The sequence below is a fragment of the Nesoenas mayeri genome (assembly GCF_963082525.1).
Source record: "Nesoenas mayeri genome assembly, chromosome: 13".
In the NCBI taxonomy this organism is placed as follows: Eukaryota; Metazoa; Chordata; class Aves; order Columbiformes; family Columbidae; genus Nesoenas; species Nesoenas mayeri.
In genome coordinates, this window is record NC_137550.1 from 14,950,625 (window position 1) to 14,965,607 (window position 14,983).

The window sequence follows — 14,983 nt, forward strand, 5'->3', positions numbered from 1 at the left end:
TCCCATGTCTGCTGCGAGCAGGTTTCCTTGCATGATGGCCTGATCCTGGGGGTCAGCGAGGGGAGGGAGCAAGGCTGGCTGCCCAGAGCTGCGTGCAGCGGTGCTGGGGCCGGGCCGGGGCAGGCAGGGGCTGTGGCGCCTCGTCAGGCAGCGATGTCTTTTTGCACCGTGGAGCAGGGGACATAGTCGAGCCCAAAAAGCTGTTGAGGAGACTCTGCCGCTCCTCCCAGCGCACAGACCTGGACTAATGCTGGTGCTGGGAGCTCTGTGGCCAAGCCCAGCTCTGCCTATCACTGATGGCCCCTGGGCTGTGCCCAGCTGCAGCGCCCGGCAGCACTGGCTGCGGTGCAGCTGTTCCCTGGCTGGCCTCACCCCCATGGGCGCAGAGGGGTCTCGTGGGGCACTGCTGGGATATTGTTGGGTTTTGTTTGTTTGTTTGTTTGTTTGTTTGTTTTCTTTGAAATATTCCTTGGAAAGACACGTTTTAAACCTATTTTTCCCATTCCTTAGCACAAGTGCCCTCCAAGGGCGCAGGGATGGCTCTGTGTCTGTAGGTGCCTGGGATGTACTTGAGCCCCAGAACAGCTCCTGAGGTGTCAGGCTGGGTGCACAAGGGCAGCTGCGGGGCTGGGGTGCGTGGGTGGTGTGAAAAACACGCACAGACACACACCCGTTTTGGAAAGCAGCTATAATTATATGGCATCATCCTCCATCTGCTTCTCTCTTGATCCCCCCCATCCCCGGTCCAGCTGAGTTACCAATCCTGATGCCAGATCAGGGGAAGGTGTGGCAGGTGCTGGCGGGCAGCGGTGCTGGTGTTGTCTGAGTAGTTCAGGGGTGTCTTGGTTCTTTGTGGGTTCCTTTAAGCCTCCTCCTTACTGCAGGGTGGGTCCCGTCCTTCTCCTGGCGCTGAGCTGGGTGGGTCAGTCGTGCTGCCTGAGCCGCGACTGCAGAACGCGGCGGGCAGGGGCTGCGCCGGAGAAACGGCGTGCGGGTTTGTGCGGTAAATACGGTAAAGGCTCACGGGTACCCGAGCGGGGGGGATTTCCGGAAGCGCCGCACGCAGCGGGCGGGGTTGGGGGTGCACAGGGGTGTGACAGTGAGGGTGCACAGGGGTGTGACAGGAGGGTGCACAGGGGTGTGACAGGAGGGTGCACAGGGGTGTGACAGTGAGGGTCCACAGGGGTGTGACAGGAGGGGTGCGCAGGGGTGTGACAGTGAGGGTGCGCAGGGGTGTGACAGTGAGGGTGCACAGGGGTGTGACAGGAGGGGTGCACAGGGGTGTGACAGGGTGCACAGGGAGTGTGACAGTGAGGGTGCACAGGGGTGTGACAGTGAGGGTGCACAGGGGTGTGACAGGAGGGGTGCACAGGGGTGTGACAGGAGGGTGCACAGGGGTGTGACAGTGAGGGGTGCACAGGGGTGTGACAGGAGGGGTGCACAGGGGTGTGACAGTGAGGGTGCACAGGGGTGTGACAGGAGGGGTGCACAGGGGTGTGACAGTGAGGGTGCGCAGGGGTGTGACAGTGAGGGTGTACAGGGAGTGTGACAGGAGGGGTGCACAGGGGTGTGACAGTGAAGGTGCACAGGGGTGTGACAGGAGGGGTGCACAGGGGTGTGACAGTGAGGGTGCACAGGGATGTGACAGGAGGGGTGCACAGGGGTGTGACAGGAGGGGTGCACAGGGGTGTGACAGTGAGGGTGCGCAGGGGTGTGACAGGAGGGGTGCACAGGGGTGTGACAGTGCCGTGGGGCGGTAGCAGTGCTGGGAACACAGGAGCACAGGTGGCTGTGTCAGGGAGGGCTGTGTGTGCACACACGTGTGTGTGTCTGCGTTCACACGCGTTTGCGTGCACACGTGTGCACAGCTGGCCACTGCAGCAACGTGTGCGAGCATGTGTCAGTGTGTGTTCTCAGGTTCTGCAGCCCAGGTTCACCCCAGCCCTTTGGGGGATCCTCACTGCACCCCTTCTTCCAGCACCCACACTGGTGCTGGCACTGCTCCCATCCAGCCCGAGGTAGGATGAGTCCCCGAGATGGCAGTAGCCACTTTTTGACTCATGTAAGTCCCCAAAAGGTGCTGTATCCCCATGCTGGATCCAGACTGGCTGCATCTGCCTTCCCAGGGCTTGCAGGGTGGGGAACACGAGGGAGATGCAGCTGCAGCCGTGGTGCAGGTCAGACCTGCGCACACTTCTCTGTACCAAACCAAAGACACTGGGGAGCAGCAAATATGAACAAGCCCAGCCTGGAGAACCGTGGCACTGCTCACTCTGCTTTTGGACCAGCTGACCCTGAAGAAGGCAACATGGGTGCGTGCTACCGCTCATCCTTGGGCTCTCCTGGGCACAAGCTCTTGTTCTGGAGCAGGCAGCAGTCTCCTGCTCACAGCCCTGCCACAGCGGCGTCCGGCTCAGCCCTGGTGCCTGTGGGAAATGCTGGTGGGAGACGTCGCACCCAGCCAGCTGCCGCAGCCCAGCCTGGCCCCGCGCCGGTGCTGCTCCTGGCTGCAGCTCCCAGGTGATGCTGATGGTGCCTGGGGCCAGCGCTCCCGGGACCCTTGCAGGCGCTGGGGTCTCTGTAAGGCTGGGTCTGTGCATGCACAGAAAACCAACTCAGTCTGCAGAAAAATATGCACTGCTTTGGGTAAAGGGGATTTTCCTGCAAGTGCTGGTGAAAGATCACAGTATTTGCATGCCTGACCTGGGAGGTAAAGCGGAAAGGAGTACCTCCTGGTTGTCGCAGTAGCCACATGGCGAGTAAGTAGCAGTTCCTCACCCAGCCCTTTTATTTGCAAGCATTGCATTTTAACAGTACAATTAAATTGCTGCCGTTTCAAAAAGTCAGCTTGAGGCAGATGGCCACCAAACATTTCAGAGCCAAGATCAAAGGTGGTGAAGCAGGGAACACCGGCGGCTTCGCAATGAGGGGTACGTAGCCACGGTGAATGCCAGAGTGGTGCAGAGGAGGCCGCAGGATCTGGGGAGGCCACCAAAGGACACGATAAAGCTGTTCCTAAGTGTTTGCAGGGCATCACACCTGTCTGCACAAACAGGTCGCTGAAGGAGAGACAGACGCTCCATGGTGACTCCCCTGCATGTTCTGCAGCCCAAGAGAAGGAACACAATGGCCAGCTGCTCCCTCAGCCCCACCAGCTGCCAGCTGGCTTCTCTGGCAGGGAGATGGCAGCAAACTTGGCAACAGCAGCATCAGGGTTACCCCAAGGCTGCTGAATTTTAGGAAGGAAATATTTGATCTCAAAAGTGAATCCCTGCAGAAAGCCATCAAGACACAAATATTCTAGTCTTTAGAAATGATGCAAAGAGGCTTTAAGGAGAAGGGAGCAGAGAATGGGAGGGGAAGCTGGAGGGCAAGAAACAAGCCAAGGGTTTACAACAAGGTCCACAAGAGTATTGATACCAATCAGAGCCACTTCAGAAAACTGAAAATCCCAAGACTGCAATGGAAGGCTAAAGGAGGAGAAAAGACAGCTGCAAAACTGAGTAGAAAATAGCTCAAGGTGTCGGCTGGTGAGAACAGAAAGCCTGAAAAACAAAGACCAGGTGGCTAAGTCAGCAGCAGACATTCAGCAAGGAGAAAGACCATGGCTGAGCAACTTCGCATTACCTGCCCCTGCCTTGGCTGCAGCGGGGTGGAGGATGCCAGCTCAGCTTTTGCAGCGCTGGAGGCAAGGAGGCGCTGGAGCAGGGCGACAGCAAGGAAGAGGTTACCCCCAGGTAACCACCGTAACCCCCCACAATGGCCTCTGGGCAGGAGGAGGCCCCCCCATCAGAGAGCCCTGGCAGCCGCTGTGGAGGCATCGATGCTGATCACCAGCATGGAGCAGCAACTGCTCTCCTCCCGCAGATGCCTGGGCAGGACGCAGCTCCAGGGACCCTGGGGCTGCAGAAGACATGCCAAGGACAGCACCGCACCAACATTGCTTCCTGCACACCCTTCTCAGCTGGGCCGCTCACTCAGGTGAGGACCCGCACCCTGTTACGGTTCTGAGAGCCACAAATCCTGCAACTCCAGTGACACTGGTGCTGCAATGGGCATGCTAAGGGGAGCACAGCACTGCGCCAGCTATGCTCCCTCCACACCACTTCCTTTTGGGCCACCCATTAACGTGGGGTCCTGACCCAAAGGACCCGTTTGCCATTAGGTTTCCCAGAGCCACAAAGGCTACAGCTCCAGGGACACTGGGGCTGCAAGAGGCACACCAAGGAGAGCACGGCGCTGCACCAAAGGCACACACACCTTTCTCTGCTGGGCGACTCGGGGGCGCGTGGACCTGAGCCTCAGTCGCTGGGTGCCATTATGTTTAGGGTTAGTTATAGGGTTAAGGTTATGGGCAGGGTTCTGAGAGCCACGACGACTGCAGCTCCAGGGACACCGAGGCTGTAAAAGGCATATTCTGTGCTGCTGCCTACTCAGCAAGCCGCACTCCCGCTGCTGGCGGCCTGTGTGTGCTCGGTGTCGCTCCGGTTGTGCCGCCTGGTGACACGTCCCCTCTGAGCGCGGCCAGGGTGCCGTTTCCGTGCGCCTGCTGCCCCCTGCTGCCTGCAGCGCGGTACTACAGCTGCGGAACGGCGCATGCGCAGCGGGTTGCTGTGCCCACCGTCTGTGCTGCCCCCTGGTGAGCACAACCCGGTACTGCAGCTCAGACCCGGTGCGTGTGAGCGGCCTCTGCGCTGAATGGGCTCTGGCAGAGCGGCTCTAAACTGCGCATACGCGGCGACATTCCCTAGTTGTGCTCGCTGCTGCCACCTGGTGACTAAAGACCGGCACTGCAGCTCCATCTCCGCTGTCACTGTCGCCCCCGCGCTCCGGGCTCTCGTCCGCCCGCACCGGCTATGCGAGGCTGCCGCGTGGGGCGCTGGCACCGCGCTCCTTGCTGCCTCCCGTTAAGAAAAAGCTGCCACCACCTCACACCTGTAAGTTTGTGACTGTGCATACAGATTTGGCTTGGAGAAGAGGAGTCTGAGGGGTGACTCGTTCATGGGGATCAATATGGAAAGGGGGAGTGTCAGGAGGATGGAGCCAGGCTCTTCTGGTGACAACCAGTGACAGGACAAGGGGCAATGGGTGCAAACTGGAACACAAGAGGTTCCACTGAAATATGAGAAGAAACTTGTTCCCGGTGAGGGTGGCAGAGCCTGGCCCAGGCTGCCCAGGGAGGTTGTGGAGTCTCCTTCTCTGCAGACATTCCAACCCGCCGGGACACCTTCCTGTGTAACCTCATCTGGGTGTTCCTGCTCCATGTGGGGATTGCACTGGATGAGCTTTCCAGGGCCCTTCCAACTCCTCACATTCTGGGATTCTGTGTAAATGGCTTCACACACATAAAGTGAGGGTTGTCCTCATGGATAAATGTATGTTTTTGCAAGCATATGCCTTCATGTCTGCTTTTGCAGGCATACAGGCATTTAGTTGGGCATGTAAGTGTATGGGTGCTGGTGTGTTTTCACACTTGTTCCTGTTTGTGGAAAGGCTTGTGCCCATGTGTAGATGCACAACCGTGTGTGCATGTGGAAAGCTACAAGAGAAATATGCTATGAGATAAGGCTTCAGCAAAGAAGAAGGCAGAACTGAAAGTCTTGCAACATGGACACAACTTCGAAGACTCTTCAAAACATCATGAAGAAAAATACTTACCTGTGTGTCTATAAGAAGAATGCTACCAAAGAACTTTGATAGTTAAAGAAGGAGAGTCTGTGGCTTCACGAGTTTGATCATGATGCAAACATGTTTGTAATTGCTTTATACATGATGCATACAGCTGTATGTGACTGCACGACTGAAAGCGTATGGAGTTGTCTGCGTATATATTCAGTATATCTGCCACACAAACACAGAGACAGACAAAGGCACTGGTGGGTCCTGGAGGAGGTGAGAAAGTTGCCTGGGGAGGAGGAGAGCAAGGGGAGATGGGGGACAGAGGTGGAGAGAGAGCAAAAAGCCGGGTGTTGGCAGGGAGGACGAGCTGGCTGCAGGTGCTGGTGGCTGAGCAGGTGCTCAGGCCAGGAGCAGCCGCTGGCTTGTGCAGAGGCTGGTGAGGTCACAGGCCCCAGAGTAGGTGTCAGACATGACCAGGCCACTGGCTTATGCTGGTCCCTTGTGGAGCAGAAATTCCCCTGCAGGCTCTGGAGCTCCATGGAGGAGCAGTGTCATGGTTTAACTCTGGCTGGCACCTGTGCCCCACAGTACCACTTGCTCAGTCCTCCTCCAGCAGGATGGGGCAGAGAATCAGAAGAGTAAAAGTGAGAAAATTCACTGGCTGACAGTGCCTCATTTGGTTATACCTGTAAACATTAAACATCTTAGCACGAATCACAACTGCATTTTTCACAAACGCCGATACATATTCATGACCTTTCCCGCTTTTTATTAAAACGAGTCTCAGATAAGCATTTACATATTCCCCTCCTTGACCCTCCCCTGTTGCGCCTGCGCAGTGTTACTTGGTGAATTTGAGGAAGGGTCTTTAGGGGTCTTTGGATGAAGCTCCTTCAGCTTCGTCACAGTGGACGTTTTACCTTTGGCTCATTAGGAGGAACGGGCTGGAACCCGAGCTACCAAACCGACTGGAACCAGACTGGTGCGGACTCTGAACCTGGAGAAAGGGAAAGGTGGTTAAGTTCTATGTAAAAAGTTATGAAACTTGGTTAGGAAGTTATATTGATAGAGGGAACTAACATTTTTAAGGGTTAAGCAACAATATAATAAGAGCCTACTAACAAGCTAACATTTTAAACCACATTATTAATATCTAGTTTAGAGCTGTATGTAACTAATTGTGCTAAAAAAAGCAGGACTTCATTAAATGCCGAGATAAGAAGTTCTACAGCACCAGCTGCAACCTTGAGGAGAGAAGATAGCCAAGATTTACAGCAAAAAGCTGTAAAAGAACCTGTTTTCCCCCCTCTTTCCACCGTTTTTTCCCATTTCTCCGCGGTTTGCCCTCACTTCCCGCCCTCACTTCCCGCACTGCGCATGCCCAGCTCCCGCCCGCGCGTCCGCCCTTCTCCCCTGCTCTCACTTTTACTTTCTGCGCATGCGCATCGTGCCAAGCACTGCCTCCACGCATGCGCCGCCTCCGTCGTGTCGCAACCGCGCGTGCGCAGCGGCTTTCCGCCATTTTTTCCAGTCGGCCGCTGCGGGAAAGCTCCAATTAGCGCTCTTTACTAACTCTTCCTTCATTATTGAACACCCTCTACCCCTTAATTAAGCACTGGGTTTGCGTCGGGGTGAGGTTTTCAGCCCTCCGTAGGGAAATGGCGGAGCCGCGGCGGGGCTGGAGGTGGCGATACGAGGTAAAAAAGGCTCGAAACGGGCTGAAAATGGCGAGTTTGGGGGACGCTCGGGTTGGGCCTTCAGCGGCCTCCCGCTCAGGCCACGCCCCCTTGCGCGCGGCGCCGCCTCCCTGTGCGAGCGTACCCGGGGCGACTCCTCCCACAATCCTTTGCGGCGCCCTCGACCTCTCCCGCCGCCCCTTCGGGGGGTATCCGGTCGCCATGGAGACGGGAGGGGCAGGTGCTGCGGGGTATTGTGGGAAAGAGGGGGGTCTATGGGGCGCTATGGGGCACTGGGGGGTCGCTCTAGGGCACTTGGTGGGCCTGGGAGCCACATATGGGTCCTTGGAGGGCACTTGGTGGTCTCTGTGGGGAACTGTAGGCGTCTTGGGGAGGGGGGAGCGGTTTGTGGGGCAGCTGTGGGTCTCTATGCGGCTCTTATGGGTCACTTTGGAGCTAGGGGGCTCTGTGAGTCATTTATGGGTTGCTATGGGGCTCTTGGTGTCACTTGTGAGTCTATATAGGGCACTTATGTGTCAGTGTGAGGCACTTGAGGCGATCTGTGGGGCACTTATGGGTCCCTGTGGGAGCGCTGGGGTTGATCTGTTGGTCCCTATGGGGCAGCTCCTCCCAACCTCCCCGCTCTCTCCCCCAGGTCCCTCTGACCCCATCGAGGTCGAGGTCAAGTTCGCAGTGGGGCCCAAGGTGGAGGCGGCACTGGCGGCACTGCTGGCTGGGGGGCTGCCCCACACTCTGCCCCACATGCTGCCCCCCAGCCCCCCCTTCCGCGACTGCTACTTTGATGGCCCCGACGCTCCCCTGGGCTTGCGGGACGTGTGGCTGCGGCACCGGCAGGGACAGGGCTGGCAGCTCAAGCTACCCCATAGCGACCCACACGGGACTGGCAGTGACCCACAAGTGAGCAACAGCACCCCACAAGTGGCAGAGATTGACCCACAAGTGGCTGGGAGCACTCCACAAGTGAGCAACAGCAACCTACAAGTCACTGGAAGTGACCTACAAGTGACTGAGGGTGACCTTGAAGTGACACACAGCGACCCACAAGTGTCTGAGAGTGACCCACACATGACTGACAGTGACCTACCAGTGGCTGAGAGTGACGCACAGGTGAGCCAGAGTGACCTGCAGCCCCATAGAGACCCAAAAATGACCCACAGCGACCTACAAGTGGCTGACAGTGACATACAAGTGACCTACGGCAACCCACAAGTGGCTGAGAGTGACCTACAAGTGACTGAGATTGACCCACAAGTGACCCAGAGTGACCTACAAGTGATTAATGGAGATGCACAAGTGACCTACAGTGACCCACAGGTTCCCCACAGCGACCGTGAGCCCCCACAGAACCCCTCCAAACTCCATAGTGACCCCCAGCTGCCCCATAAACCCCCTGAGTTGCCCCATAGTGACCCCCAAGCCCCCCAGAGTCCCCCCAATCCACCCCATACTAACCCTCAACTGCCTCATACTGACCCCCAAGTGCCCCATAACCCCCTTGAGCTGCCCCGTATCCCCCCCAAACCGCCCTATACTGACATCCAAATGCCCCATAGCAACACCAAGCCATCCCATAACAACCCCAGACTGCCCCATAGTGACCCCCAAGTGGCCCATATTGATCCCAAATCCCCCTACAGTGACCCCCAAGTGCCCCATACCACCCCCAGCCCACCACATACTGACCCCCAAGTGCCCTATACTGCCCCCAAACTGCCCCATGACCTCCCCAGATCACCTCATAGTGCCCCGCAAGTCTCCCATAGTCCCCCCAAACCACCTCATACTGAGCCCCAACCATCTCATATCTCCTCCCAACCGCCCAACGTCTCCCCTCAAGTGCCCCATAGTGCTGCCCACATGCCGCCCAGCACCGCGTACCGCGAGCTGTGGGGCGACCAGCAGGTCCTGCCCGCGCTCTGCTCCATCCTGGGGGTCCCATCATGTCCGTGGGGCAGCGTGAGCGCTGCCCTTCGTCCCCTGGGCCTGCGCCCCACGGCGTCCTTCGTCACGTGGCGCCGTGGGGCAGGGCTGGGGGCAGGGCTGAGAGTGGAGCTGGACCAGACGGACTTTGGGTACGGGCTGGGTGAGCTGGAGCAGCTGGTGGGGAGCCCGGAGGACGTCCCGGCAGCCAGAGACACCGTGGAGGGGCTGTGCAGGATGCTTGGTGAGCCTGCAGGGGGCACTGTGGGGCACTTGGGGTCACTGTGGGGCAGTTTGAGGGGCCTGTGGGGGATTATGGGTTACTGTGGGGCTGTGCAGGGTGCTGGGTGAGACTCCAGGGAGCACTGTGCAGCAGCTGTGGGTCACTGTGGGGCTGTTATGGGTCACTATTGGGCACTTAGGGGCATTTATAGGGCACTTATGGGTCTCTGTGGGGCATTTATAGGTTTCTGTGAGGCACTCGGAGGTCACTGTGGAACAGTTTGGGGGGGTTATCAGGCAACTGTGGGTAACTATGGGGGACTTATGGGTCACTATGGGGTGGTTTGGGGGGGATATGGAGGTTTATGGGTCGCTGTGGGGTTGTGCCAGGTGCTGAGTAAGACTGTAACGGGCACTGTGGGGATTATGGGGCAGTTATAGGGCACTAGGGGGATCTGTGGAACACTTAGGGGTCACTATGGGGCAGTTTGGGGGATTTTGGAGGGTCTATGGGGCAGTTTGGGGTTGCTATGGGGCACTTGGGGGGTCCAGGGGACAGTTTTGGGAGCCTGGGGGTGGTTTGGGGGCACTTGGGGGTCACTATGGGGCACTTATAGGCAGTTGTGGGGGTTATGGGGCAGGTTTGGGTCTCTATGGGGCACTTGTGGGTCCCCAACTCTGACCCCGTGTCCTTCCCTCCCCCCGTGACCCCAGGGGCGGAGCCCGAGCTCCGCGTCCCCGGCAAATTGAGCGTGTTCCTGTCCCGGCGCCGCCCCCGCTACTTCCAGCTGCTGCGGGGGGTGGGGCGGCTCGAGGGGGTGGGGCCCGAGCTGGGTGGGGCCGCGGAGATCCCGCCCCTCCCAGAGTAACCCCACCCACAATAAACACGTGTTCTGGACAAGGTGGTGCCGCAGTGCTGCGTTTCCGCCGCATTTCCACCCCGAGATGGGAGGGGAAGGTTCTGTCCAATGGGATGAGGCCCCGCGGGACCCGCGCTGCGAGGGGGCGTGGCCAGCAGGGGTGGAAACTCAACGGGGGGTGGAGCCCCCGGAGGGCAGGGCCTGAGGATGGGAGGGGCTTAAGAGGGCGTGCCACGGAGTGGGCAGGGTCAAGGGGGTGGAGCCTCATGTGGACGCTCAATGGAGTGGGTGTGGTCTCAGGGCTGTGACCACGCCCCTTCCCCCCCACCACGTGGTGGTGGTCATGGGCGAGATTCTGGCGAGACCCAGAGATGGACAGCGGGTGTGATGTGCGTGTGTAACAGTGTGCGTGTTCGTGTGTAACAGGGTGTGTGTTCATGTGTAACAGTGTGTGTGTAACTATGCATGTAACAGTGTGCGTGTTCGTGTGTAACAGGGTGTGGTGTGTGTGTGTAACAGTGTGTGTGTAACAGTGTGCGTGACCGTGTGTAACAGTGTGCGTGTTCGTGTGTAACAGAGTGTGGTGTGTGTGTGTAACATTGTGTGTGTAACAGTGTGTGTGTTCATTTGTAACAGGGTGTGGTGTGTGTGTGTAACAGTGTGTGTGTAACAGTGTGTGTGTAACAGTGTGCGTGTCCGTGTGTAACAGTGTGTCTGTGTGTAACAGGGTGTGTGTCCGTGTATCACAGCGGATCACGTGACAGCGTGTGTGTAACAGTGGAACCAGCATCACCCAACGTTCTCCCCCTGTTCTCCAGTCATCTGCAAACTTACTGAGGCTGCACTTGATCCCCTCGTCCACATCACTGATAAAGAGATAAAACAATGAGCTCTCAGTCATCCTCCCAGTCCTGACCACCTTTAATCTCTCTCTGCCTTGCTCGTCTGCTGAGATCCCCAGGCAGAGCCCTCAGTCCTGCTGCACTTTGCAGAGGAGCTGCTCCTGGGCAGAGCTGTCTCTCTGCAGCGCTGCCGCTGCCATGAGCTCCCTGTGTCCCAGGAGCCCAGCCCAGCTCAGCAGCACAGGAGCAGCCCAAGGCGCTTTAATGACCCCTCTGGTGGGTTTGGTGCTGAGTCCATGAACCTCAGACCCTGGAGGAAGTTGAAGAAACTTCTCAAGAAGTCAAAGTCAGATTCAAACTCCAAAGTTTCTTGTAAGGTTAATGGGTCCCACTGAGGGACACAACTGAGAAACAATATTCAGGTTCGGTTAGAGAAGAAAAATGGAGGTAGAGATGACAGGTCAGGAAAAGCAAAGTAAAGGTCTCTCTGATGCTGAGTAAACCTGGATGTGTTTCATTAACCAAAGGGCCAAGGCCTGACCCCCAGCCCTGGGAAGTCAGATCCTGTCCCTCCCACGTTGCCCAGGGCCCCTCCTGGGACAGTGTGATGTGGGGCTGTGCAAGGCCAAGGGCAGGACTATGGTCCCACACCTCCCCGGTTCCTGGCTGGTGACAAGGAGGGTTTTGGAGCTCATTGACAACATCTTCCTGACACAGGTGACTGAGGAGTCAGTGGGGTGAGGTGCCCTGTGGGGACTTCACACTTACAAACCAGAAAGAGTTGGTCAGGATGGAACAGTCAGGGATGGGAAAGTGGAGCTGAGGCTCCTGGGAGAAGATCACAAGGCCAAGAGCAGGATTTCAGGAGAGCAAGCTTTGGCCTGCTGAGGGACCTGCTTGGGTCCTATGGGATATGACCTTGGTGTCTGCAGAGCTTTTCTCTCACATCTCCTCCCTCCTCTCTCCCACCTGCTGTTGTGCAGCGTTTTTTACCCTTTCTCAAATACAATATCCCAGAGGTGCTGCCAGCATCACTGAGTGGCTCAGATTTGGCAAGGAGTGGGTCCATCTTGGAGCAGCTGAAATTGGCTCTGTCTGACTTTGGTCCAACTCCTGTTCTCTGCTCAGAGAGGTGACAACTGTAGCACACCGACTCTCACCTCCAGTTCAAAGACTTCGCTATGTAATCCCAGTACAGGGTGACAATATGTTGGGTGTTACAAACTACATGATCATGGAGAAGAAATTGAAAAGGTCTTCTGTCGCAACTCAAGGAGGAAGTCACCAGTTAATGAGCAGATCCCTATGGGGAACTGTAATTGCCCTGACATTCACTGGCCAGGCAAATCTACAGGTGCCAACAGTCCAAAGGATTCAAGCAAGTGTGGGACTGGGACATTGAGGTGACTGGTGACCATTGCCAGGTGTATGAAAGAAGCTGGATGAGTTGTGAGGAACTCACAGGCATTTCCAACTCCACAGAAAACTAGAGCCTTGCAGTTAAAGCAATAGCACTTGGCACCAGACCCACCCCAAAACACAAAACACTCACACTGACCACAGGAAAAGCCTTGAAAAACATTTGAGAAAAATCTACCAGATCCCAGGGGACAGGGCTCAGCCATTCTGGTGAGGAACAAGCATCAGGGGCTGACATGGCATCAGAGCCACCTCCACATGGCCCTCACCACCTTTAACCAGTGTCTCCAAGTCTTTCCTTCACTAGCCTCCAGGGACAGGGACCTGCACTGGTTATTTCCTTCACAGCTGTGTCAGTGATGTCCCTTCATGGGGTCCCAAACTCCCTCAGAGCTTGGGGTTTGCTTCTGTCCTTCACTTCATTAGAGGTTTGTTCATTCTTTCAGTAGCTGCAGTTCAGGATCACGGCAGCAGAGGGCTCATTAACATCTAAAATGCTCTTACAAGCCAAGGCTCTGTGCATCTGGTGTGGATGATTAGGGAGATTTCAGGAATAGCCAAACACAGAGCATTTCCATAATAAATAGAAGTAAAGCCAAATCTATTCTATTTTTGTCCCTGTTCACCCTTCCCTCCCTTTCCAGAACAGGTGGTACAAACACTCTCCTGTTCATATGGATGTGGAACGTGTCCTGAGAAGACTGAATAGGTCAGAAAAGTGGGTGCCTAAATCACCACTTGAATGAGGAGATAGTCCAGAACACCTCAAGAGGAGTCAGACACCTCTGGATTAAAGGTGGGTTCTCTTGGAAATCTCAGGTGCCACAGCACAGCGATGCTTGTGTTCAGGAGCTGGTCAAGTGACCCATCTCTTGTTCTGTAATGGTGTCTGAGTTTGCTCAGGTCACCCCTGACTTGAGCCCCATCCACTGCTGGGTGTTCTCCAGACTCCTGCCTTCAGGAACAAAGTCCCAGGAGACCTTGCTGGTGAAGATGGAGGCAAAGAAGCCATGAAGAACCTCAGTCCTGTCTGATTCTACTCTTATGAAGTTGAGCAGCAGGCCCATGATGACCCTGTCTATTCTACTGCAAGTGAAGCTCCGTCAGCTCATCTTGCTGCCCTTCAGGTACAGGTATCAAGTCCAGGGCAGCTTTGGCATCATCCCCACATCCATGGACAAGGTTTCTCAATTCCTCCTTTGCAGCTTCCCCTGCTCCCACCTCCTGTGTGCTGCCTTTGTGCCAGGCAGCTCCAACAGTTCAGGCGAGCTATCTCATGAGATAAATTGTTCTTTTCACGGGTATTTGAAGAGACCACTCTTGTGCTTGGAGCAGGCTGTTCTGTAAGGCTGATCAGATTTCCTGAGCTCCTTCACCCTTCAGACCGACTTCCATGTCACCACCTTTATTGGCCACCATCCCCCAGTATGTCTAAGTGTTCTCCTCTGGAGCTCACCAGCCTGTGCTCTGCTGCTGGCCTTCCTCCCTCCCCTCTGGTGTCTGGGACCCCCTGTTTCCTGGTCACAACAGACAAGGTGGACACTGATGTTCACGTCCCTCACCAGCCCTTCCTTGTTTCCCAGTTCCAGATACTGGTGAGAAAAAGCACTGCAGACACCAAGGTCATATCCCGTAGGACCCATGTAGATCCCTCAGCAGGCCAAATCCTGCTCTCGGCCTTGCTCTCATCTCCCAGGAGCCTCAACTCCACTTTCCCATCCCTGACTGTTCCATCCTGACCAACTCTTTCTGGTTTGTAAGTGTGAAGTCTCACAGGGCACCTCACCCCACTGACTCCTCAGTCACCCGTGTCAGGAAGATGTTGTCAATGAGCTCCAAAACCTCCTGGATGGCTCGTTCCTTGTCGATATTCTGATATCTCAGGTCTGCCATGAGGACACGGCCCTGGAAACATGAGGCTTCTTTCATTTGTCTGAAGGAGGCCTCATCTCATTCCTTTTCCTCACCAGTGAGTCTGTAGCTGATGTCCAGTCACCACAACACTGCCCATGTTGTTCTGCCCTCTCATGATGACTTCTGAACCTTCAGCTGACATTGTCTGTCCCCAGGCAGAGCTCCACGCCTTCCTGCTGCTCTACCATATGAAAGGAAACTTGCTCTCTAAATCCAGATCTCCGGTATTATGAGCACCAGAGCCCCAAGACCCTACTGTGTCTACAGGATATGGTATTTATAGTATCCTATAACTCCTCATACTGTTATGTTGAGAGAGACAACCCATCAGGATGAACAATCTGCATGCAAATATTAACAGCTGAGCAAATGGAGCTACAGTCAAAAGAGGGTCCAGACCTTGAGACAACCTGGGATTCACCCAACAGAAAGGTCTCTAATTTGTACATAGAGAAATAAGCAGTGCTGTATTGGGGTGGGACAATAACCC

General features: G+C 56.1%; 1 protein-coding gene and 1 long non-coding RNA gene across 2 annotated transcripts; both read left to right on the forward strand.

The window, feature by feature from the left end:
- Positions 1-7,277: 7,277 nt before the first annotated feature.
- THTPA (thiamine triphosphatase) lies at positions 7,278-10,247 on the forward strand (the record flags this gene model as incomplete). The annotated part of the gene is made up of 3 exons (XM_080352745.1): positions 7,278-7,536; positions 7,951-8,423; positions 10,173-10,247. 3 exons carry the CDS (start codon positions 7,278-7,280, stop codon positions 10,206-10,208), a joined length of 768 nt encoding a protein of 255 aa, XP_080208871.1. The 3' UTR covers positions 10,209-10,247.
- Positions 10,248-13,234: 2,987 nt separating this feature from the next.
- On the forward strand, positions 13,235-14,737 carry LOC308045279. The gene is made up of 3 exons (XR_013922740.1): positions 13,235-13,375; positions 13,527-13,706; positions 14,649-14,737. It is a non-coding gene; the product is annotated as an uncharacterized lncRNA (long non-coding RNA).
- Positions 14,738-14,983: the final 246 nt, after the last annotated feature.